Genomic DNA, 25,329 nt, shown 5'->3' with positions numbered 1-25,329 from the left:
GATAAACATCTAGATAAATTTTTAGATAAAAATCTAAAGATTTTCGGGGGTGTTTTGAACATTTTTTTAAATGTTAATTATTTTTCGGAGAGAGAGAGACAGAGCACAAGCAAGGGGGGGGGGAGGGGGAGGTGCAAAGAGAAAAGGAGACAGGAATCCTAAGCAGGCTCTAGGCTCTGAGCTGTCAGCATAGAGCTCTATGTGGGGCTTAAACTTATGAACTGTGAGATCATCTCCTGAGCTCAACGGACTGAATCACCCAGGTTCTCCATAAATCAGAAGATTTTATGATTTATTCTTTTTATCTCCAGGTAAAAGAACTGTTAAAAACTGCTAGTAGCAGTTACAGATAATTTTGATGCCATTGTAAATGTAAAGATATTCAAACACAGGAATTCTACAGTCTCAGTTAATCTCATTTAACATTTAACAAACATGGTCACTGTCTTTGATATTGCTCCCCCTCTCTCAAATACTCAGTAAATTACTATGCAAAATTTTGTTACCTTAAACTTTGACTTTCCTTCACATTTCTTGTTTCTGCCCTTCTAGCAAGATTCTTCTGTCTTCTTCTATAAAGACTTTTGGGGTCACTCATTAGTTGCTGATGTTTACTAATCCTATAATTGGCTCTGAGTAATCTGGACAATTTTCTTACAGTTTGGACATTGTTATTATTATTATTAATTTCAATCCTTTGCTCAAGGATTTTGAGTTTTTGCTTTGATAATGTATTTTATGCACCCATTTCATTCTGAAGCTGAATAGAGGTACCTGAGCTAGAATTTCTTGTGGAAATACTGGATTTGGGATAGTCTTGAAAAAGATAGTTTTTGTAGGATATGCTGACCTAAAAATTATCTTGGAAATATAACAAAATGATAGAAAAGCCACAGGAAGCATGTAAAAAGGGAAATCTACTCAGGAAAGTATAAAATAACAAGGATGCTTAGGAATTTGACCGCAGAACAGAGTGCAGTTAAAATTCTTTTTTTTTTTTTTTTTTTTTTGTTAAAATTCTTAAAGAGGCGGAAGCACATACCCACAAAAATAAATGAGACACACTTTGCATTATGGGCACAGAGATAAGACCCATAATCAAAATATACAGCAGTCTGCTTCCTCTCCAGATCTTCTTCACATAGCTCAGTTTATTAGAAAGTTTTGAACATACATCTTAAATACCTATTTATTCAAAATTGTGTGTGTGTATTTGACATATCCTCACCTGTATTTCAAAGGCAAATTTCTTTGTAATGATAGTGGATATGAGTCCACATTTTAGTAACTTTGAGATGTTAAAGGAGTTTCAGCTACTTTTCATATTTCATTAGACTAGTCTATCATTGTTTTAGCTCATAACATGGCTGCAGAAAAAGCTTAAGTGGGAGTAGAAATGTCAAATCCATCATTTCTTCGTTGTTCACCTGTGTTTGTATTAGTTTGTTTTCAATACATAGTTTCTTTGCAGGAAGTGTTTGAAGGCATTTACCCGTTTTGTGAGGATTACTTTCTTTAGAAACTACAATAATATATTCTGAACACCCACTTGTATATGGCTGGGTGACCTGCAGCACCCTGGGAGTACATGAACTTGTGTGGGCAGCACTGTCAATCCCTTTGCTTTGCATAATCCCTGGGCCTCCCCCAGAGGCCTCACCTACACCTACAAGCACCTGGCCATCTGAAACATGGACAGATGAGACTAGTGCCAATCAACATCTTAAATATCAGTGAAGTTCACTTTCTTATGTTGCTTGATTTTAAAAGTGCTAAGATTTTCTGTACCCAGAAGGAGGGTGGACATCCACCTTTGAAACCTTCCCTGTTAGCTAATGAAAGGCTGGACAAACAATTTATCATTTACAGTAATAATGAAAGATTGAAATGTGTAACTCTGTGATTAAGCCCTTGACCTTTGGAGACACAAAAACCTACTGTGTATCATGTGAGCTATGTGATGATAGAGGACTTATGGTATCTTTTTCAAACTTTCATGTCCTTTTTTATCTGTGAAGTGTTGGTGTTTTATTTGTAGCTACCTCATATTGCAATCGTGCAAATTAAATATACGTGTACATTTCTAGCACATTCTAAGCTGCATATTTCAATAATCTTATTTGGGGGCGGTTGTTTGTTTTTTCATTATTTTGTTTACTTTTTTTTCTTCATGATAAATGTACTCTTTAATCCCCAGCACATATTTCCCCCATCCGCCACTCACCTCCCCTCTGGTAACCATCAATTTGTTCTCCATAGATAAGAGTCTGTTTTGTGGTTTTTCTCTTTCTCTTTCTTTTTCTTTTGTCTGTTTGTTTTCTTTCTTAAATTCCACATATGAATGAAATCATAATGATATTTGTCTTTCTCTGACTGGCTTATTTGATTTAGCCTTATACTCTCTAGCTCTATTCTTGTTGCAAATGGCAAGATTTCACTCTTTTTCGTGGCTGAATAATACACACACACACACACACACACACACACACACATATACACCACACCTTCTTTATCCATTCATTTATTTTTGGACACTTGGGCTGCTTCCATAATTTGGCTATTGTAAATAGTGCTGCTATAAACATAGGGGTGCATGTATCCCTTTGAATTAGTATTTTTATATTTTGGGGGTAAGTATCCAGTAGTGCAATTCCTGGATCATATGGTAGTTCTATTTTTAACTTTTTGAGGAACCTCCATACTGTCTTCCACAGTGGCTGCACCAGTTTGCATTTCCACCAACAATACAAGAGAGTTCCCCTTTCTCCATTTCCTCCCAGCACTTCTGTTTCTTGTGTTTTTGATATTAGCCATTCTGACAGGAGGGAAGTGATATCTCATTGTAGTTTTGACTTGTATTTCCCTGATGATGAGCAATGTTGAGCATCTTTACATGTGTGTTAGGCATTTGTATGTCTTCTTTGGAGAAATGTCTGTTCATGTTTTCTGCCCAGTTTTAATTGATTATTTGGTTTGGGGGTGTTCAGTTGTATAAGTTCTTTATATATTTTAGATTCTAACCCTTTATTTATTTTTTTTTAACTATTCATTCTTTTTTTTTTTTTTAACATTTATTTATTTTTGAGACAGAGAGAGACAAAGCATGAACAGGGGAGGGAGAGAGGGAGACACAGAATCTGAAACAGGCTCCAGGCTCTGAGCTGTCAGCACAGAGCCCGACGCGGGGCTCGAACTCACAGTACCATGAGATCATGACCTGAGCTGAAGTCGGCTGCTTTACCGACTAAGCCACCCAGGTGCCCCTAGATTCTAACCCTTTATAAGAAATGTCATTTGCAAACATCTTCTCCTATTCCATAGGTTGCCTTTTAGTTTTGTCAATTGTTTCCTTCTCTACGCAGAAACTTTTTATTTTGATGTAGTCCCAGTAGTTTATTTTTACTTTTACTTCTCTTGCCTCAGGGGACATATCTAGAAAAATCTTAGTATGGTCAATGTCAGAGACATTACTGCCTATGTTCTCATGAAGGGTTTTTATTGTTTCAGGTCTCACTTTTAGGTCTTTAATCCATTTAGAGGTTATCATTGTGTATGGTGAAAGAAAGTGGTCTCATTTCATTCTTTTTGCATGTAGCTGTCCAGTTCTCCCAACACCATTTGTTGAAGAGACTGTCTTTTTCCCATTGAACATTTATTCCTCCCTTGTTGAAGATTAATTGATCATATAATTGTGGGTTTATTTCTGGGTTTTCTATTCTGTTCCATTGATCTATGTGTCTATTTTTATGCCACACTGTTTTAACTACTACTTCTTTATAAGATAAAATGAAGTCTGAAATTGTGATACCTCCAGTTTTGCTTTTCTTTTTAAAGATTGCTTTGGCTATTTGAGGTCTTTTGTGGTTCCATAGAAATTTCAGGATTGTTTGTTTTGGTTCTGAGAAAAATGATGTTGGGTATTTTAATAGAGATTGCATTAAATCTGTAGATTGCTTTGGGTAGTATACACATTTTAACAACATATTTGTTCTTCCAAATTATGAGCATGGAATGTCTTTCTATTTCTTTGTGATGTCTTGAAATTTTTTTCATTGCTCTTTTATAGTTTTCACAGTATAGGTCTTTCACATCTCTGGTTAAGTTTCTTTCCCCTCAAATACAGTATTGTGATCATTTCCATGGTAAATATGTAAAATATGAATAATAGAATGTATGTGTCTGTATCTAGTCTTTTGAGGTCTTTTGAGGACTTTCTTTTATATATAGCAACATATAGTGCCCTTTATCCTTTCAGCAAAGCACATGTAATCACTACTATCCTGTGCATTCCCCTGTTTGCCTGTTAAATGACTGGTTAGTGGGGAACCAAAGATTCCAGTGAGTCAATGTCCATAACTTTGTGCATAACATAGCTATATTACCACATACAACAACAATCTGGTGCTAATATTTTGCCCTTGGCATTCTTAGATGGTGGCTGATTCTTCCCCCCCCCCCCCCTTTGTCATAGCTTAGCTCTATAGAGCGAAATTTCAGTCAGGGGTATTGCCTGTGGCTTTTATCCTGTAGTCCACTGTGGAAAATGCATATATATTTCATGCTGGACACTTCCCACTAACCTCTCAACAGATCATCCTGCTTGACCTTAACAAAATAAATAGTGTGTTTGAGTGAGTGGGGAAAAAAATTTTTACAATGATTACCAAATGTTAATTTTTAATCTCTTAGATAATACAGGGAAGAGGGAACCATAGGATGTGGAATTGGGGATGTGGCAATTAACGACTAGAATATATCCAAGCTTTTACAGAACAGACTATCTGATTATTTACACTATGTTGGGCCATTACTTTCAGAGAATTAGTAGGCAAAGTTCACTGTAAGATTCCTTATCTCAGGGATGGAGGGAATACATTTGGTTCGAACTTGGAAAGCAAGCTAGAGATTAGTCTATGAAAAAGATTGTTGAAATCTTTATAATGATTTTGTGTATATTAAAAAATATTGTTATATATAGTTGGAAATTTTAATTTTTAAAATTACACCCATTTATTGATGATAAAAAAAAAAGTAGAAAAACATCTGATAAGCATAAATTGTACACAGTGAACCAGGAAGTTATTCTTGCTCTTCTTACGCTGAAGGGTCTAGAAAGGGAAGACTGGCTCACAAGACCCATATAAATAGTTTGCCAACTTGAATAAACATGTTTTTCTGAGCAATGTCTTTGTACGTTATATGCAAGACAGGGAGGCAGCCTTGTGTGGTGGCAAAAGCATAAGACTTGGATGTCAAAGGTCTGATTTGAGATTCTAGAGCCATGACTATGAAAATCATGACTATTTTTATATCCTTCAATAATAACGTTTGTTTTATTGTCCTTAAAGTATTTTTGTCAGGATAAATGATTCATAAAAAAAAAAATCATTCAAGGGGCACCTGGGTGGCTCAGTCAATTGAGCATCTGACTTTGGCTCAGGTCATGATCTCACAGTTCGTGAGTTCAAGGCCCGTGTCCGGCTCTGTGCTGGCACCTAGGAGCCTGGAGCCTGCTTCGGATTCTGTGTCCCCATTTCTCTGCCACTTCCCCGCTCATGCTCTGTCTCTCTCTCTCAAAGATGAATAAACGTTAAAAAAAATTTTTTTTAAATCATTCAAACTTGTAAATTTCTAAACAAATTTCAGTTATTACTGTTACTATTAATAATACTTGTGGATCATTAAGAACTGGTTAAAATTATAAACTCTCCAAAAACTTAAGACTCAGAGAAAAGATCTTAAGGACTAAATTCACTTGGGGTGCCTGGGTGGCTGAGTCGGTTGAGCGACTTCAGCTCAGGTCATGATCTCGCAGTCTGTGAGTTCCAGCCTAGTGTTGGGCTCTGTGCTGACAGCTCAGAGCCTGGAGCCTGCTTCAGATTCTGTGTCTCTCTCTCTGCCCTTCCCCTGCTCATGCTCTGTCTCTCTCTCTCTTAAAAATAAATAAAAACATTAAAAAAAAAAAGACTAAATTCACTTAAAGCTGACTTTCAATAGATCAATTAATTGTACTTCCTTATAATTTTTGTTTCTCAAGTGCATGCTCTTTATGGATAATTTTTCTTAATTTAAAAATAATAATATACATTTTAATAGATGACAATCAAATTTGGAAATTGAAATATATTGTCTTTCTGCTTCCTAGCTTACTTTATGAAGGTTACACACTGGCTTATTTTATAATTACCCTAATGATCACTCAGCTTCTGAAATGTGTGTTGTTGTTTTTTTGTTGTGGTGGGGGTTTTTAGTTTTTGTTTTTGTTTTCTAGGAAGCAAATTATATTTTGTCCAGTGTAAAACTTTTGTACTCTTTGTGAATAAGATGTAAGAAAATTGATGAAATTTAAAGCTTATGGTGCTTCAGTTTACTGTGAAATATATATATATATATATATATATATATATATATATATTTGACATGGTTTATATGGTATTAAGTGCTATTTATAAGGAAGGACTCTTTGGATTGGCTACAATAGTAGATGAAGAAATAAATTAATCGCAGTTATTTTCCTGTATCTACCACTTAGTATGCTAAACTGTGTACTTAATCATCATGTAAAGGAAACACACAGAGATTCATAGATGGATTTTTCTTGCAGTAGAGACATTCAACAAGACAGCTCTGAAGTATGCGATTAACTTGAAATAATGGTGGCCCTTAGGGTTCCAGGCTTTTTCTACTTCATAACATTTTAGGTCTGTTATTACCTTAGGTGAACTCAATTCCCCAAGAAAGAAGATGCTGAATTAATTCTTCTGTGACTTATGTCATCAATATATCTAGGATAGAAATAAAACTATGTGTCTCTACCATTTATGAGATTCTCGTAGCTGTTTTTTTAACATTTCACAAAAATAGCTGAATTTTCTATACCGTGATAATGATTGTGGACTCAGAAATCTTCATGTATAGACAAGTGAGATTAAACGTATGTGTGCACGTGCACACACATGCATACATGAAAATTCATTTATTGTGCAGAATTCAAGAATATTCTTTTATTGGATTTTCTGTGATACAAGATATAATAAAATAAGAAGTTCCTTCAAAGTAAATGTTTCTTTGCCTTACTGTCTCCAAGCACAGCATACAGTGAATGAACCCTAGTCAATTTCTGAAGCTTTGCAGGACAGATTGCACATGCTACCTTACTTACTGCCAGGATGTATCACACACACTTGTTTGGAAGTTTATTTCTAAAAATAACCCAAATCCTGTTTTTGTTTTAGCAAAGATCAGCTACAAAAATAACTGATCATAAATCTTTGTGTAGTAACCCAGAATAGACATGAGACATTATAGTCTGGTTAATAATGATTTGATATATAGATGAATTTAATTAGAACATATTTATTGAGTAAACTCTTAAACTATTTTTCCAAGCTATATTGAATTCTAGTAAGATTGTCTAATTGTCTAATGAGTATCTACTAAGATAATCTCACTATCTTCTTAGTTTGTGCTAGTGTATCATATTATCGTTAGTTTCGTGTTAAGAAAGCAGTTACCTAATTTTTGCTTTGCTCATATTTTCTCTGGAATTTTTTATAATCTTTTCAGTAAATACATTTCCATAAGTGCTACAAAGCAGATGTGCCCATAAAATAAAAGTAATTCAAAGAGGAGAATTAAACATGCAAGCTTAAAAAGCTATACCTTAAACAGTAAAAATTTCATCATATTGGTGACTGTCCTAATAGTATTAGAGGAAGAAATTTTTAATAGTGAAACAATGGCAAAATTACAGAAGCAATGAGAAGAATAATATATAACCAAGAGTATCAATCCAGAACAACTACCTAACCAGGCATTTTCCAAGGAGAGTTATATGGTGCACCAATATATCATGATATAATATGTTATAATTTATTATGGATATTTCCCCAAGAGTTTTATAATAAAAGAAATTTGCAAAATCCTGCATGTTACAGTCTCTTCTTGTGAGTTACAATGCATCTAAAGTTTCTGAGAAGTCTTTAATTGGAAATATGTAGGTACTTTTTGTTGTGGTAAAATACACAACATAAAATTTACCATTTAAGAGTGTACAATTCAGTGTCATTAAGTACATTCACGATGGTATATAACCATCACCACTGTGTAGTTCCAGGTATATAGCTTTGTAATTGTTAATTTGACCATGAAACAGTTTTCTCCTGAATATCTTTTAATTTTGGTATGTCCAGGAAATGTATTTATGGAAACACCAACCTAATCCAATCCTCCCAATTTAAAACTTAAAAATAGAAAGTGTGATCTTGAGAGATTAAATGCCTTCCTCAAGATCACACACGTAGTTGGTATACAGCCAGTCAATATCTCATTCCTATTTCTCATTTCTAAGAACAGAAGCTTTTTTGTTTCAAGATATTTTCCCTTGTTTTTACTTATGTTGCCTGGATCTGACAATCCAGTAATCTACAGACGATACGTTACAATTTTACCTAGAGTATTCAGGATTAAAACAGATACATCACTTTTTAATAAAGGACACTGCACTTGTTTTGTAACTCTCTCACTGTGATTTTCTTATGAGAACTTGCATTGTAGGAACTCTCTTTAATTTGCATAATTCTTCTGTTCTTAGGTCTTTTTAAGATTGTGGCTGATAAAACTCCATACCTTACTATGGAAGAAATTACAAGGACCATTCATATTGGATCAAGTAGACTAGGGCATCCTTCCTTCTATCATCAGAAGGATGTAAAACTAGAAAATCTCATTATAAAGCATGGTGAGCAAATCATGCTCAACTCAGTTGAAGAGATCAATGGAGAAATAATGGTGAACTGTGGAGTGGTAAGGAATCATCAGAATCACTCATTTACCTTGCCTTTGTCACAAGAAGGAGAATTCTATGAGTGTGAAGATGAACATATTTATACCCTAAAGGAGATTGTCGAATGGAAGATACCCAAGAACCGAACACGAACTGTGAAACTTACAGGTTTTTCAAATAAATGGGATTTAACAAATCCATTTCCTAAAGGCTTTTACGGTGCTCTGATTCTCAAGCCTGTTTATGAAATTCAAGCTGTGATGAAATGTAAGTATTCACTAAGAATGATGCTCTATGGGGGCACCTGGGTGGCTCTGTCGTTTAGTGACAGTCTTGGTTTCGGTTTAGGTCATGATCTCACAGTTCGTGAGATCAAGCCCCTTCATGGAGCCCCACATCCGGCTTCACACTGACATCGCAGAGCCTGCTTGGGATTCTCTCTCTCCCTCTCTCTACCCCTCTCTCCCCCTCTCAAAATAAATGAAATTTAAAAAACAGAATGATGCTCTATAAGTATGAGCATTGTGGGGTTTGGGAAAGAGGCTCTTTAAAGTTTAAGAATGGGACACTGTCCTGACTTGTCTTTTGAACCTGCTGACAGATTCTCATCTATAAATAAGTAAACCACTTAGTTGGTACAAGGATCAAATTGAATAATATATATAAATATATATTGTAAATTGTGTGGTGCTTTCCAAATGTAAATTGCTGTAATTGTCAGATGCAGACAGATTAACCTACTAATTCATTTCTATCTCTGTCAGTTTAACATGGTCAGAAAAGAGCTACTTTTTAGGATAGAGTTTAATTTGTTTGAAAGAGGCTTTCTTGTACGGAAGTGGCCTACAAAGTGGCAAAGATACAAAGTTCCTTTAATGTGTTCCTTACTAGTATTTTTGTGATGCCTTTTCTTTTTTTCTTTTTTTCTTTTTTTTTCTCAACTACCCATCACTGGTCATAAATCCTATTAGCTGAAAGTCCCTCTGACTTAAGGGAGATGATGTGACAAAATAATTCACACATAAGTATGTTTTAATATGTAATTTAGATAGGATTATTTGCATTTAAAAATAGGAAAAGCTCGAGAGAGCATTGTTACCCTAAAGGAATTAAAACCTTGAGTTTTCAAGGTATTGCACGTGGAGTTTTCAAGATTATAGCACATGGAGCAAAGAGTTCTGTATTTGCAATCAAAGTCCTGGATTCTAACGTTGGGTCATTAACTTCGGTAGGTGGTAACTTTGGGTGAACCATTTAAACTGTGTCTTTGCAAAGGGGGTAATGATACCTCTTTTGCCTACCTCTTAGAGTTGTTTTGAGAATGATATAAGATTGTATTAAGGTACTATATACAATACACTTGAGAAAAAAAGTATGTAAAGATGTTTGGTCAAAGGTTGTCCCATGAACATCTCAAATTCTATTTATCTCTGTTCCTATACATATTGTTGGTCACTTATATAAATATGAAAAAAACTTATGTGTTTTAGAACCACATGTTAAATTTTGTGGCATGTTAAGTATTTAACTAGAAATTGATTAATTCATCTGAATTAAAGGTACAGGTAAGGAATTTCACTCAAGTAGTGATTATATTTTAATACTACAAAAAATTGAGACAACAGCATGATCATTTTTTAATATGACAAAAAATGGAAGTCGCAGCAAATTTTAGACCTCACATTAGTGTTTTGTTAGCTATCCCCAAATGTATAATTGAAATTGATAATTGAGTTTTCCTCATTTTTCATAAATAATGAATATAGCATTTTCTCATTTTTAAATTTGTTAGTTTTTAAAAACCACCGACATCTCCTATCACACAGCTGCAAATGTAGACCAACCCACGACGTAAGCATGTGAACAAGGTGGTTACTGAGTTCAGTGAATTTAGGTCGGGGGTCAGCAAAGGCTTCTGTGAGGAAATGGCATTTAAACTAACACCTGAATGATGAATAGGAGCTGATGAGGCAAAGAAAGAGGGAACAGCATTGGAGGAAGTGGTAACAGTCTCCAGGAAGGCAAATAAGCAAGATATTGGAGCTCCAGTGCAGCTGATATGAGAAAAGAGAGGGCAGATTGAGACAAATATCAAAACATACAATGGGGTCTTGGAATCAGTCATGGAGAGTCTTGAAATACATGTTAAGGAGTTAACGTCTTTCCACAGGGCAAATTAAAAGGGTTTCAGTGAAAAGGACAGGGGCAGAGTCATGTAGTAAGGCTATTGGATGTGCAGTAGGGTATTGGGGGCTTAGTACAATAGTGATATCAGTGGGACACTTGCTCCTACTGGGTATTTAAGAAGTACAACCACCAAGATTTGGAGGTCTTTTGGAAGGAGGAAAGAAATCAGCCTGATTCCCAGGTGTCTGACTGGATCTACTGGTTGGCTGGTGATGCAATTTACTAAATATAACATTGACAGATGAGCAGGGCATTATTAACAGAATTGTTTAGATGGACTTATATATGGTTTCATGCTAACCCAGGTCCCAGAAGAAAGCCTTTGGTTAAAATAAAGACTTTTCCAAAGTTTTTTGGTCCAATTTCCATTATTTAATGGTATTGAAGTTGAATTTTGATTTAAATTATTTTGGATCTTTAACTTCTTAGGGGTTATTTTAAACATTAGTTCTTTTTGTAAAGCAGTTTCAGGACAGATGCTGTATGGGACTGCTTTGCATACTGACTGCAGAATATTTCCTAGAAATAGAGGATGGTTGTCCAACACAAAAAGTCCAGTTTTAAAAATTGTTGTAGACATTTTTTCTTCTAAATATAAAATGTAGACTATTTTTTAAAATCAGTTGTGGTCTTGTTTTACGTTATTCTTTCTTATATTGAAGATTCAAACTTGCCTTGAATACAACAGTATATTGCTTGCTAAGTTACTTTCCAATGGCCTTGACTGTCAGGCACATTTGAATACCCTCCCGTCTCAAGTCCTTCCTTTCTAAAGTGACAAGAAAAAGAATAGGTCTGTGTCAGGGATAGAAAATTTTAGAGAAACCTTAGGGATAAAAGCAAGATGAAAAAGATCGAGAACTATAGGAAGTTTTGAAATATTGATTTGCTAAAAGAGAACATAGTGAATAGAGAAAAGAAAGAATACAACATATTTTATTCCCGGTGCTAGGTTTTTAATATGTTATTGATGTGAAGATTCAGGCATCATAAACAAGTAGCAGGGCGTGTTTAAATGAAATATTAGTTCCTGGAAACTCTTGGTCATAATCCCCATTGCAGGCCTGAAGCCCCTCTGATTCTCGCTATACATTTCATGATTTGTAAAAATTTCTGCCTCTTTGAAAAATAGATACAAATAACCACCCAAGACCTTTAACTACTAGTCTTATATAAGTAATAGTAAGATCTGTTTGGCCTTTCATAGGAAGATAAAACTCATATTAGTGTGGCAAATGCATAATATTTACAAATGAAAAATTGAGCCAGCTCTTTTGAGTTGCTTCTAAAACTCAGAAGTCTTGCTAGTTAAAACTTGTTAATTGTGTTGTGTTTTGATTTATAGATTGATAATTATTTTTCCCCTAATGAAAATTCTGAGTTGAAAAGCTGCCTTTCATTTTAAGAAAGAAACCTCAATGCCTTCCAAAATGTGAGGGTACAGGTTTTGCTGAGATATATGATATATTAACTCATTTATAAGGAGAGGGCTGACATCACATGAGCAGAAAGATGGTATCAGAAAAGCAGTGTCTGAATATTGTATAATAGGTGATAAATCAATAGCAAAAAAAAATACATTGATCTTTTAGTATTCTGAAACTTCCTTTTTCTTTCATTTTATTTTTAAAAAATAATCTCAATTTTTATCAAAGTCAAAAAAGTCAAATAGTGGTAAAAGGACTTATTAGTGTGATTAGCACACTTTATGCCCTTGACCATTCCCAAATTTTCCCCACATTTTGCTACTTGCAGGTGACTACTTTAAATATTTTGTCCTTGCTTTCTTGTATTTGCATTTAAATTTCCAAATAACTAAAGATACTGCCTATTTATCAGGTCAATGACTTTATACAGGATGGAAGGACACTAATCCCATTCATGAGGGCTCCACCCTCATGACCTCATCAAATTCTAGTAACCTCCCAAAGGCTCCGTCTCTTAATACCAGCACCTATTGGTATTGCGGTATTGGAGTAGGGTTTCAACATGTAAATCCTGGAGGAGGAAGACAGTCCAAAATAGTGCTGTCCTGGGACTTCATTTAAAACCATCTGGGTAGGTCTGTTCTTTCATTACCATGGCAGTTTTTAGTCTGGAAATTCAGATATTTCATTTCTGAGATAATTTCTTTGACAGTTTCCTTTCAACTACTTATTTTCTCTTTCCTCTTTCTGTAACATCTAATCTTATGTTGAAGATCCCATACTGATCTAGGACTATTTTCTTCTCTATTTTTCTTGTCTTCAGTTTACCTTTAGGGAAAATCCCTTAACTGCATTTCCAACTGTTTTAATGAATTTTTAATTTCAGCTATCATATTTTTAATTTCCAAGAGTTATTTCTCACATCATTTTTAAATGTTACTGTGTTCTTGTTTTAAGAATGCAGTACCTTATCCGAGAATATTTTACAATTCCTGAAAGTTTTCTGTGTTCCTTACATTTTATCTGCCTCTTTCAGGCTTTTTTAAAAGAAAGTTTTGATCTGTCATTCTCATTGACTGTTTTCCTTGAATGCCTGGTGATTATTCGCCATTTGTTCACATTTACATGTGAGGCACTTTTATTTTTATTTTACAAGTGAAGCACTATTTATATACAAGTTTTTTGTTTATGAATTTTAGGTTTCATTTTTTCATCTTTTTCATCGGAGCATACCCCAAATTCAGCCTCTTGTGAGCCTTTCCTCTAGGACTTGTACAGTTTCACCTGAGAAGAATCTTTCTGATACCTTCCAGGGATCCTGAAACTATTGTAGCTGATGGGAAACTTGCTGAGGGTTTCACTGTTCCCTACAGGTTTAGACTTACCTTCTTTGCTTTTAACCTGTGTTTCTTCCCTGCTCACCAATGCCTGGCTTTCAGATTCTGGGCCTCTGTATCTACTGTTTCCGGCACAGAGTGGTGGAAGGGGTGGCCGCCTATCTTCCCCAACATAGAGTTGGAGAATGGGTTAACCACTCTTCAGACATCCAGATAACCCCCTTTGCCCTCTAGCTTCTCACTCACTGGTCAGAGGGGACTTACACTTCCAATTCATGAGCCTTTTTGAGATCCCATGGGGTGATAAAGAACAACTTTTCATTGGACTGTGGCTCCTTAAGCATGTGACCTTTCCTTGTTCTATTCTACCAAAATTTTGACTATTCTTCCATCTGAGTTCTGTTTTCATTCACTGTAAGGATTGTAGATGCCTTTTAGATTCATGGGATCTTATTCTTTTTTTCCCTTTGTCTTTCTTCTTTTTACCTTCGTGGTAAATTTGAGAGAGAAAAAGGGTTGGGAAGCAATATACTTTACTTATAAACCTCACTACTTATTTAAACTAGTCATAGCCCAGAGCTTTTCCTGGAGCTAGTTTAATCCTGAAAGAACTGGTTGCTAATATTGCTAAAAAGTAAGTAAAATTTATAAACAATATTTCTAATAAAATGTAATCTTCAGTAATTTATAAACATATCAGAGTCAAGATCTTATGTATTTTTATCTTCTCAATGATGAGATAAAGTAAATATTCAACATTGAACAAATTGAATACATGAATTAATGAAGAAGCTTAAACATTTGTTTCTGTGTGTGTGTGTGTGTGTGTGTGTGTGTGTGTGCGCATGTGCATGTGTTTATTGCATAGTACAGAGTTCCTATTTAGGTAACAAGAGATTTTTCTCGCTCACCATATCCAGATTTGATTTATTATGATAACATACTTATGAATTTAACACCTAAGGAGAATGAATATTCACTTCAGGGCACCAAAGTTGATATCATTTATATTTGTATAACAATTCAATTTTTATTAGTGATGCTTTTCCTAAGGTGCCTATGAAAATATTGTGACTTAACATGATATTTAGAACCAGTGAATGCCCTAGTCAGCTTCCATTTCATTTTCTTCCTTTAGGCAAGTAATCTTACTGCTAATAGAAATATCAAACAGCAAGAAGAAGAAAGTACAGCTTTCACTGTGTATATTTATTCTTTTACTACCAACTATAAATATTTTACTAGTCAGGGTTCTCCAGAGAAACAGAAGGTATTTATAATGTCATATATAATTATATTGTTTAATATATACAAGACTACATATTAATCAATTAATTAATTAATTTTAAGGACTTGGCTCATGTAATTATGGGAGTTATAAGCTCTGCATTCATAAGACAGATTGGCAGGCTGGAAAATCAGGCAGAAGTTGATGCTGTAGTTTGAGGCAGTGTTTTTTCTTCTCTGAGAAACTCCAGTTTTTGCTCTCAAAGCTTTCAGCTAATCAGGTGAGTCTCCCCTACCTTATTGAGGATAACATCCTTTATCCTAAGTCAACTGATCAAGATGTTACCCACATCTGCAAAATACCTTCACAGAAAGGTGTAGAGTAGTGTTTGATTAAGTAACTGTGTACTGTAGCCCAGTCACGTTGATACATAGAAATAACCATCACAAACATCAATGGAGAACACACAGGTTGACATGCATCATCCAATATAAGAAAATGGCTATTCACTTCTCCTAACTTTTATACATTAAATAAAAATGTAAAAAGAAAAGTATCATAAATAAACCCATATTAAATGTAAGTATATTCATTTTATTATTTTATTTTATTAATGTTTATTTTTGAGAGAGAGAGAGAGAGAGCACAAGTTGGGAAGTGGCACAGAGAGAGGGAGACACAGAATCCAAAGCAGGCTTCAGGCTCTGAGCTGTCAGCACAGAGTGCTACACAGGGCTCCAACTCACGAACCACAAGATCATGACCTGAGCTGAAGTCGGATGCTTAACCGACTGAGCCCTATTTATTTTTATTTTAGAGAGAGAGAGAGAGTGTGTGTATGAGCAAGGGAGATGGGCAGAGGGAGAAAAAGAATCTTAAGCAGGCTTCACACTCAGCACATAGCCTGACATGGGCCTTGATCCCACGACCCTGGGATCATGACCTGAATAGAAATCAAGAGTTGGATGCTCGATCCACTGAGCCACCCAGGTGCCCCTAAGTATATTCATTTAAAATGACCCTTGATTTCTCAGTGAAGGTCATGATCAGCAACCCAAAAGGCACTTTCTCTATTCATAAATACAAACAGCAGTAGAAATGGGGAAGAACTATCTAACCAAATGGAAATTCACAGTATAGTTGCTCTTAAATTGAAATGAAGCTAAGTAAATGGAAAAAAAATATAATTCACAGAATATTCATAAAGGAAACTGAAACCAAATGGATGAACTATGAAGAAAATTTTAATTTAAAAGTCTAGAATAAGGATAGCAGTTTGCTGCTTCTCTTGTCCTTGAAATGCAGCTAGGTCAGCACCAAACCATTTTGCACACCTAGAAAATTGATCTGAGGACTAACACAAAAATCTACATAACTTGAGCCACAGAACTCAGCAGGTATGTGGCACAGAGAGGTGAAGTATGGGAAAGAGAAGCCATGGAGGTTAGGGAGCTGTGGTTTGCAGAGAGAAGATGGAGACAGAGGGGAGAGTACAGGAAAAACACTCCCCTCAAAAGCAGCTGGAGAGAAAGAGAAAGAAGGGAAACACCCATAAGAAACTGAACAAGAAAGGGAGAAAGGAGAGGGTTTAAATACCATAAAGACTATAAACAGGGGAGTGCAGAGTCGGAAACTCCACAGCTCAATACCTGGCAGTGCTCTGGTGTAAAGGGCAAATTCCCAGGAGAAGACAGTGGGGTCCAAGGGGTCTGAGGGCCACATGGGAGAGGTGATTCCCCTGCCGGGAGGGCATTCAGTAGAGGCCATGCAGCCTCCCCACAAAGGTCCCAGCAGACCCAAGATTACAGCCACATTTGTTGGTATTGGAACAAGGTTGCTAGGGTGTTGTGAAGCCTGGCCAGATTCATGTTGTGAATTACTATAGTCCCTGAACCACTGCTACTACACGATCATGTGAAATTTTCTAGGCTTGGCTGGCACCTGGCTGCAGTCTAAGGGTCTCTGCAGTGGCATGGTCATGTAAATGTTCCTGGGGGCAGACCAACACCTGGCCATTGCTCCCCAAGATCCTCCCCCAGAGGGTCGGAGTGGGGTCAAGCCAGAGGGCTCTAAGAAATTAAGTTTGGAAACATAGCTCCATCTGAGATAAAATTCAAAAGAGAGGTGTCACTTGGCAGGCTGACGGCTTTGTCACTGACAATGTAGAAGCAAGGAGTGGATGGAAGCCAGAGACAAAGGAGGGGTGTTTGATTGCCAGTTGGCGAGAGCAGAGTTCTGATGCGAGAGACTGGGAAGCTGGGTGACACCATTTTCACCTCTCCCACGCATGTGCATACATGCATAGGAGCACCACACCTATCCACCACAGTGAGGTAAGCAGCACCACCCAGTGGAGAATGGAGCTATTACACCAACCTCTACCAGCTGCACCAACCAAGCCCTAGAGGAATACCACAAGTCTTTCTGCCTGCTTAGTTTAGGGACTATGAAGTGCTTCATAGGGGAAGAACTTCTTAGTGCCTCTAGGGGAAACTGGATGTAATTTCATTCTGATTTCATTCTGTTTGCTGATTCATGTATTCATTTTTTTCTTTATTGAGTACAGAAAGAGAAAATTTTATTTTTATTTTGTTTTGATAAAAAAGATTTTTCTTAAAATTTTTTCTACTATATTTTTATTTTTTTGTAATTTTTAGTCCATTTTACTTCATTTCATTTTATTCTACTTTATTGTATACATCTTTTTAAAATTTTAAACGTTTTCCTAACTTTTTTCCTTTTTTTCCTTTTCTTTCCTTTTTTTCTCTATTTGATCAAGCTTTCAACAACCAGACCAAAACGCACCTGAAAATCTAGCTTCCTTTACTTGATATTTTTGGTGTTTTAAATTTTCTAAATTTTTTTATTTTATTCTTTTTCTTCCTCCAAAATGACACAATGAAGGAATTCACCCCAGAAGAAAGAACAAGAAGAAATGATGGCCAGGGACTTAATCAACACAGATATAAGCAAGATGTTTGAACCAGAATTTAGAATCATGATAATAAGAATACTAGCTGGAGTTGAAAAAAGCATAGAATCTCTTTCTGTGTAGATAAAAGAAGTAAAATCTAGTTAGGATGAAATTAAAAATGCTATAACTGAGATGCAATCTCAAATGAATGCCACAGCGGCAAGGGTGGATGAAGTACAGCAGCAAATCAGCTATATAGAAGATAAACTTATGGAAAATAATGAAGATAAAAACAGGTATATTAAGGCAAAAGAGCACGATATAATTAGAGAACTCAGTGACTCATTAAAAATGAATAACATCTGAATCGTAGGGATCCTAGAAGACGAAGAGAGAAAAGGGGGTAGGTTTACATGAGCAAATCATAGCAGAAAACTTTCCTAACCTTGGAAAAGACACAGACATCAAAATCCAGGAAGCACAGAGAACCCCCATTAGATTCAACAAAAAATGACCATCAGCAAGGCATATAATAGCCAAATTCTCCATCAACAAGGCATATAATAGTCAAAAGAAAGAATTATGAAAACATCAAGGGGAAAAGATTCCTTAAACTATAAGGGAAGATAAATTAGGTTCATAGCAGATCTATCCACAGAATCCTAGCAGGCCAGAAAGGAATGGCAGGATATATTTAATGTGCTGAATTGGGAAAATATGCAGTCATATTTATCCAGCAAGGCTGTCATTCAAAATAGAAGGAGAGATAACGAGTTTCCCAGACAAACAAAAACTAAAGGAGTTTGTAACCACTTAACCATCCCTGCAAGAAATTTTAAAGGGGACTCTCTGAGGGGAGAAAAGATGAAACAAAACAAAAAAGACCAAAAGCAACAAAGACTAGAAAGGACCAGAGAATACCACCAGAAACTCCCAACTCTACAGGTAACACAATAGCAATAAATTCATGCCTTTCGGTACTCATTCTAAATGTCAGTGGACTAAACTCTCACATCAAAAGACATGGTATTAACAGAATGTATAAGAAAACAAGATCCATCTATATGCTGTTTACAAGAGACCCATTTTAGACCTACAGGCACCTAAAGATGAAGGTAAGGGGATGGCAAACCATCTTTCATGCTAATGGTTGCCAAAAGAAAGCCAGAGTAGACATACTTATATCAGACAATCTAGATTTTGAAATAAAGACTGTAACAAGAGATGAAGAAGGACATTATATTATAATTAAGGGGTCTTCCCACCAAGAAGATGTAACAATTGTAAACATTATGCACCCAATCCACATTGGGTTACTCCACAGTAACTCAAATACATAAATCAATTAATCACAGACAGAAAGAAACTCATTGATAAAAATACCATAATAGTAGGGAACTTCAACACCCCACTTACAACAATGGACAGATCATCTATGCAGAAAATCAACAAGGAAAGAATGGCTTTTAATGATACACTGGACCAGATGGACTTAACAGATATATTCAGAACATTTCATCTTAAAGCAATGGAATACACATTCGTCTCGAATGCACATGGAACATTCTCCAGAATAATCACATACTAGGACACAAATTAGCCCTAAACAAGTACAAAAAGATCAAGATCCTCCCATACATATTTTCAGGCCACAATGCTATGAAACTCAAAATCAACCACGAGAAAAAATTTGGAAAGACAAAAAATACCTTGAGACCAAAAACATCCTACTGAAGAATGAATTGGTTAACCAAGAAGTTAAAGAGGAAATTAAAAGGTACATGGAAGCCAATGAAAATGATAATACCACAGCCCAAAACCTCTGGGATGCAGCAAAGACAGTCATAAGAGGGAAGGATATAGCAATCCAGGCTTTCCTAAAGAAAGAAGAAAGGTCTCAGATACATAACCTAACCTTACATCTTAAAAAGCTGGAAAAGAACAATAAATAAAACCCCAAAACAGCAGAAGATGGGAAATAATAAAGATTAGAGCAGAAATCAATACTGTCGAAAACAAAAACAAAAACAAAAAAACAGTAGAACAGATCAATGAAACCAGGAGCTGGTTATTTGAAAGAATTAACAAAATTGATACCCCCCCTAGCCAGTTTGATCAAAAAGAAAAAGTAAGGGGTGCCTGAGTGGCTCAGTCAGTTAAGCTTCTGACTTCAGGTTGTCATCAGGTTGTGATCTTGCTGTTTATGAGTTTGAGCCCCATGCCAGGCTCTGTGCGGACAGCTCACAGCCTGGAGCCTGCTTTGGATTCTGTCTCTCTCTCTTTCTGCCCCTCTCTCGCTCACACTCTGTCTCCCTCTGTCTCTCAAAAATGAATACATATTTTAAAAATTTTTTAAAGAAAGAAAAAGTTAAGGACCCCCAAAAATAAAATCAAGAATGAAAGAGGGAAGTTCACAACCAACACTACAGAAATACAAACAATAATAAGAGAATACTATGCACAATTGTGTGCCAATAAATTGGGCAATCTGGAAGAAATGGACAATTTCCTAGAAACATATAAACTATCAAATCTGAAACAGGAAGAAATAGAAAATTTTAACAGACCCATAACCAGTAAAGAAATTGTATTAGCAATCAAAAATCTCCCAAAAAATAAGTCCAGGGCTGGATGGCTTTCCAGGGGAATTCTACAAAACATTTAAAGAAGAGTTAACACCTATTATTTTGAAGCTGTCCCAAAAAATAGAAATTGAAGGAAAACTTCCAAACTCATTCTATGAGGCCACCATTACCTTGATTCCAAAACCAGACAAAGTCCCCACTAAAATGGAGAACTACTGACCAATTTCCCTGATGAACATGGATGCAAAAATTCTCAACAAGATACTAGTCAACCAGAACCAACAATACATTAAAAGAATTATTTACCATGATGAAGTGGGATTTATACCTGGGATTCAGGGCGGTTCAAATCCATAAATCAATCATTGTGATACATCACATTAATAAAGGACAAGAACCACATGATCCTCTCACTAGATGCAGAGAAAGCATTTGATGAGATATGGCATCGTTTCTTGATAAAAACCCTCAATAAAGTAGGGATAGAAGGATCATACCTCAAGATCATAAAAGCCGTATACAAGAGACCCACTGCTAATATCATCTTCAATGGGGAAAAACAGAGCTTTCCCCTTAAAGTCAGGAACATGACTGGCATGTCCACTTTTGCCACTGTTATTCACCATATTATTGGAAGGCCTAGCATTAGCAATAAGACATCACAAAGGAGTAAACAGGTATCCAAATCAGCAAGAAGTCAAATTTTCACTCCTCACAGATGACATGATACTCTATATGAAAACCAAAAAGATTCCCCCCAAAACCTGCTAGAACTGATCCATGAATTTAGCAAAGTTGTGGGATATGAAGTCAATTCACAGAAATCAGTTACATTTCTATACACCAATAATGAAGCAGCAGAAAGAGAAATCAAGGAATCAATCCCATTTACAATTGCACCAAAACCTGTAAGATACCTAGGAATAAACCTAACCAAAGACGTGAAAAATCTATACACCGAAAACTATAGAAAACTTATGAAAGAAATTGAAGACACACACAAAAAATGGAAAAATATTCCATGCTCATGGATTGGAAGAACAAATATTATTAAAATGTCGATACTACCCAAAGCAATCTACATGTTTAGTGCAATCCCTATCAAAATATCACCAGCATTCTTCACAGAGCTCGGACAAACAATCCTAAAATTTTTGTATGGAACCAAAAATGACCCCAAATAGCCAGAGCAATCCTGAAACAGAAAACCAAAGCTGGAGGCATCATAATCCTGGACTTCAAGATGTATTGCAAAGCTATAATCATCAAGACAGTATGGTACTGGCACAAAAGCAGACACATAGATCAATGTCCAGAAATGGACCCACAAATGTGTGGCCAATTAATCTGTGACAAAGCAAGAAAGAATATCCAATGGAAAAAAGACAGTTGCTTTGGCAAATGGTGTTGGGAAAACTGGTCAGCAATGTGTTGAAGACTGAACCTGGACCACTTTCTTACACCATAAACAAAAATAAACTCAAACATAATACAAAAGCCATCAAAATTCTAGAGGAGAAAGCAGGAAAAAACCTCATTGACCTTGGCAGCATCAACTTCTTACTCAATATGTCTCTGGAGTCAGGGGAAACCAAAGCAAAAATGAACTATTGGAACTTCATCAAGGTATAAAGCTTCTGCACAGTGAAGGAAACAATCAGCAAAACTAAAAGTAACTGACAGAATTAGAGAAGATATTTGCAAATGACATATCAGATAAAGGGTTAGTATTCAAAATTTTTAAAGAACTTATCAAACTCAACACCCAAAACAAAGAATCCAATGAAGAAATGGGCAAAAGGCATGAATAGACACTTTTCCAAAGAAGACATCTAGATGGCTAATAGACCCGTGAAAAAATGCTCAACATCACTCATCATCAGGTGAATACAAATCAAAACCATAGTGAGATACCACTTCACATGAGTCAGAATGGCTAAAATTAACAAGTCAAGCAGCAACAACAGATGTTGGCGATGATGCAGAGAAAGGGGTACTCTTTTGCTGGTGGGAATGTAAACTGGTTCAACCACTGTGGAAAACAGTATGGAGTTCCTCAAATGATTAAAAATAGAACTACCTTATGACCCAGCAATTGCACTACTCTGTATTTATCCAAAGGATACAGGTATGCTGTTTCAAAGGGACACATGCACCCCAATGTTTATAGCAGTGCTATCAACAATAGCCAAAGTATGAAAAGAATCCAAATGTCCATCAACAGATGGATGGATAAAGAAGATGTGGTGTATATATACAATGGAATACTACCTGGCAATCAAAAAGAATGAAATCTTGCCATTTGCAACAATATGGATGGAACTAGAGGGTATTATCTAAGTGAAATTAGTCAGTCAGAGAAAGACAAATATATGACTACTCATATGTGGAATTTAAGATACAAAACAGATGAACATAGGGGAGGGGCAGCAAAAATAATATAAAAACAGGGAGGGGGACACAACATAAGAGACTCTTAAATATAGAGAACAAACTAAGGGTTTTTGGAGGGTTTGTGGGTGGGGAGATAGCTAAATGGGCAAGGGGCATTAAAAAAGACACTTGTTGGGATGAGCACTGGGTATTATACATAGGGGATAAGTCACCGGATTCTACTCCTGAAATCATTATTGCAGTATATGCTAATTAACTTGGATGTCAAATAAATAAATAAATAAATAAATAAATAAGTAAATAAACAAATAAAACTCTGATAGAGTAAAAACTTCTTAAAAATGTCTAGAATAAGGCAGATCTTTGAAATTATTTGTGCATCTAATAAGCACCATATAGCAAAGAGTATAATGTGATACAAAATATAAACAAAACAACTCACTGGCCATCAACTGTGAAAACACTTTTGAGAAAAAAAATAATTATAATTTTGGAAAGTAAATGGCAAAGAAATCAAACTTAGAAAAATCAAAATTTCCAATAAGTATATGAATTATTATTATTTTTGGATAATAATATAGGAGGAACTAGCAATTGAAACTGCAGGGCTAGAATTGACAGAACTTACTTTTTAAAAATTTTGTAGAATGGAAGTCACAAAAAAATAAAAAATTAAAAATTAAAGAATTTGTAGGAACAGTCACTTCTTAGGGTTTATTGTCTGGGCCTGAGAATTACACTGACATTAGACAGATTAAGTAGAGAAATGTATACAGATTTATATGTTTTATGTGACTGGGGAGCCCTCATAAAGGAATGAAGACCCCCAAAATGGCAAAACTTGAATACTTTTATATTGGTTTGAACAAAGAGAGGCAACTGTGGAAGAGTAGCTACTCTAAGAATGTGGAGAGGCTAAAGGAAGATAAGAATTATTTTAACAAGGTCTGTTTGGACAGATTTCTCTTGGCTTTAACTCCCTATAGAAGGATGATTCTTTTCTCCTAGTATAGGGAAGGCATCTTTCACATGGGGGTTTTATCACCTGTTTTCAGGAAGAAAAGGAGAGGTTAGAATACCCTTCATATATCTGCTGTTTTTCAAGTCCCTTTACCTCAAAATAATCTTTGCCAAAGTGGTATACTTTGAGATGGCATATTCTGCCACCCTTGAATTTTAAGGATAATTTTGCTGGAGACAATACTAGGTTCATGGGCTTTTTCTTTGAATACTTTAAGTGTGTCACTTACTCTCTTCTTGCTTGAATGGTTTCTGAAGAGAAATATGATCTAATTTTTATACTTCTTCCTTTAGAGGTAAGATTTTTTTTTCCTTCTGGCTCCTTCAGGTTTTCTCTTTTTCTTTGATTTTCTGCAGTTTGAATATAATATGCTTAGGTGTAGATTTTTTGGTATTTATCATCTTGCTGTTCTCTAAGCCTCCTCAATTTTGGAAAATTGTCAGACATTATTACTTCAGATACTGTTCCTGTTCCTATCTCTGTTTTCCTTTTGGAATATCCGTGGTGCCCATGTTACACCTTTTGTAGTTGTCTCATGGTGCTTAGATATTATGTTCCATTTTTCTCACTCTTTTTCTTTTGCTTTTCAATTAGAGAAGTTTCTACTAATATATCTTGAATATCTTCAAGCTCACTGATTCTTTCCTTAGCCATATCCAGTCTTCTGATGAACCCATCAAAGTCATTCTTCATATCTGTTTTTTTTTTAATTTTTAACATTTATTTATTATTGAGAGACAGAGAAACACAGAGTGTGAGCAGGGGAGGGGTAGAGAGAGGGGGAGACAAAGAATCTGAAGCAGGCTCCAGGTGCCTAGCTGTCAGCACAGAGCCCAACGCGGGACTCGAACTCACAAACTGTGAGATCATGACCGGAGCCAAAGTTGGTTGCCCAACCAACTAAGCCACCCCGGCACCCCTTCATATCTGTTTTTATGTTTTCAACACCTAGCAAATCCTTTTAATTCTTTCCAAAAGTTTCCAACTCTCTGCTTACCTTACCCATCTTTTTTGCCATTTTCTTTCACTGAAGCTCTTAGCATATTAATCATATTTTAAGTTCCTAGTCTGAAAATTCCAAAATCTCTGCATATCTGGTTTGGCTGTGTCTCTTCACACTGTACTGTTTGTTTGTCTTTTAATATACCTTGTAATTTTTTGTTGAAAGCTAGACGTGATGTGTCAGATAAAAGAAACTGAGGCAAATAGGCCTTTAATGTGAGGTTTTATGATATCTTTCTCTGCCTGACTTATTTCACTTAGCATAATACCCTCCAGTTCCATTGTGTTTTAAATGAAAGTACAATACCTTCTATGATGTATAGCAGGAATATTAGTCCTAGAAATTTATTTTCCCCAATGAAATGTTATGTGGAACCCTACTTATTTACTGGATCACATCCTTTAATGCTCAATCAAAAACATTATTCTGGCAATAGTTTTTCATTTAT

At 35.7% G+C, this 25,329-nt stretch overlaps 1 protein-coding gene across 1 annotated transcript in view; it reads left to right on the top strand.

The window, feature by feature from the left end:
* Window positions 1-25,329, top strand: part of THEMIS (thymocyte selection associated) — a 190,415-nt gene that overhangs the window by 73,010 nt on the left and 92,076 nt on the right. Inside the window, exon 4 of the mRNA XM_042987140.1 lies at window positions 8,594-9,052. Coding sequence (XP_042843074.1) covers window positions 8,594-9,052 — 459 coding nt within the window. The remainder of the gene's footprint in view (window positions 1-8,593; window positions 9,053-25,329) is intronic.

This window comes from Panthera tigris, chromosome B2 (genome assembly GCF_018350195.1).
Source record: "Panthera tigris isolate Pti1 chromosome B2, P.tigris_Pti1_mat1.1, whole genome shotgun sequence".
In the NCBI taxonomy this organism is placed as follows: Eukaryota; Metazoa; Chordata; class Mammalia; order Carnivora; family Felidae; genus Panthera; species Panthera tigris.
Note: the sequence above shows the minus strand (reverse complement) of the source record. Positions and strands in the feature narration are given on the sequence as shown.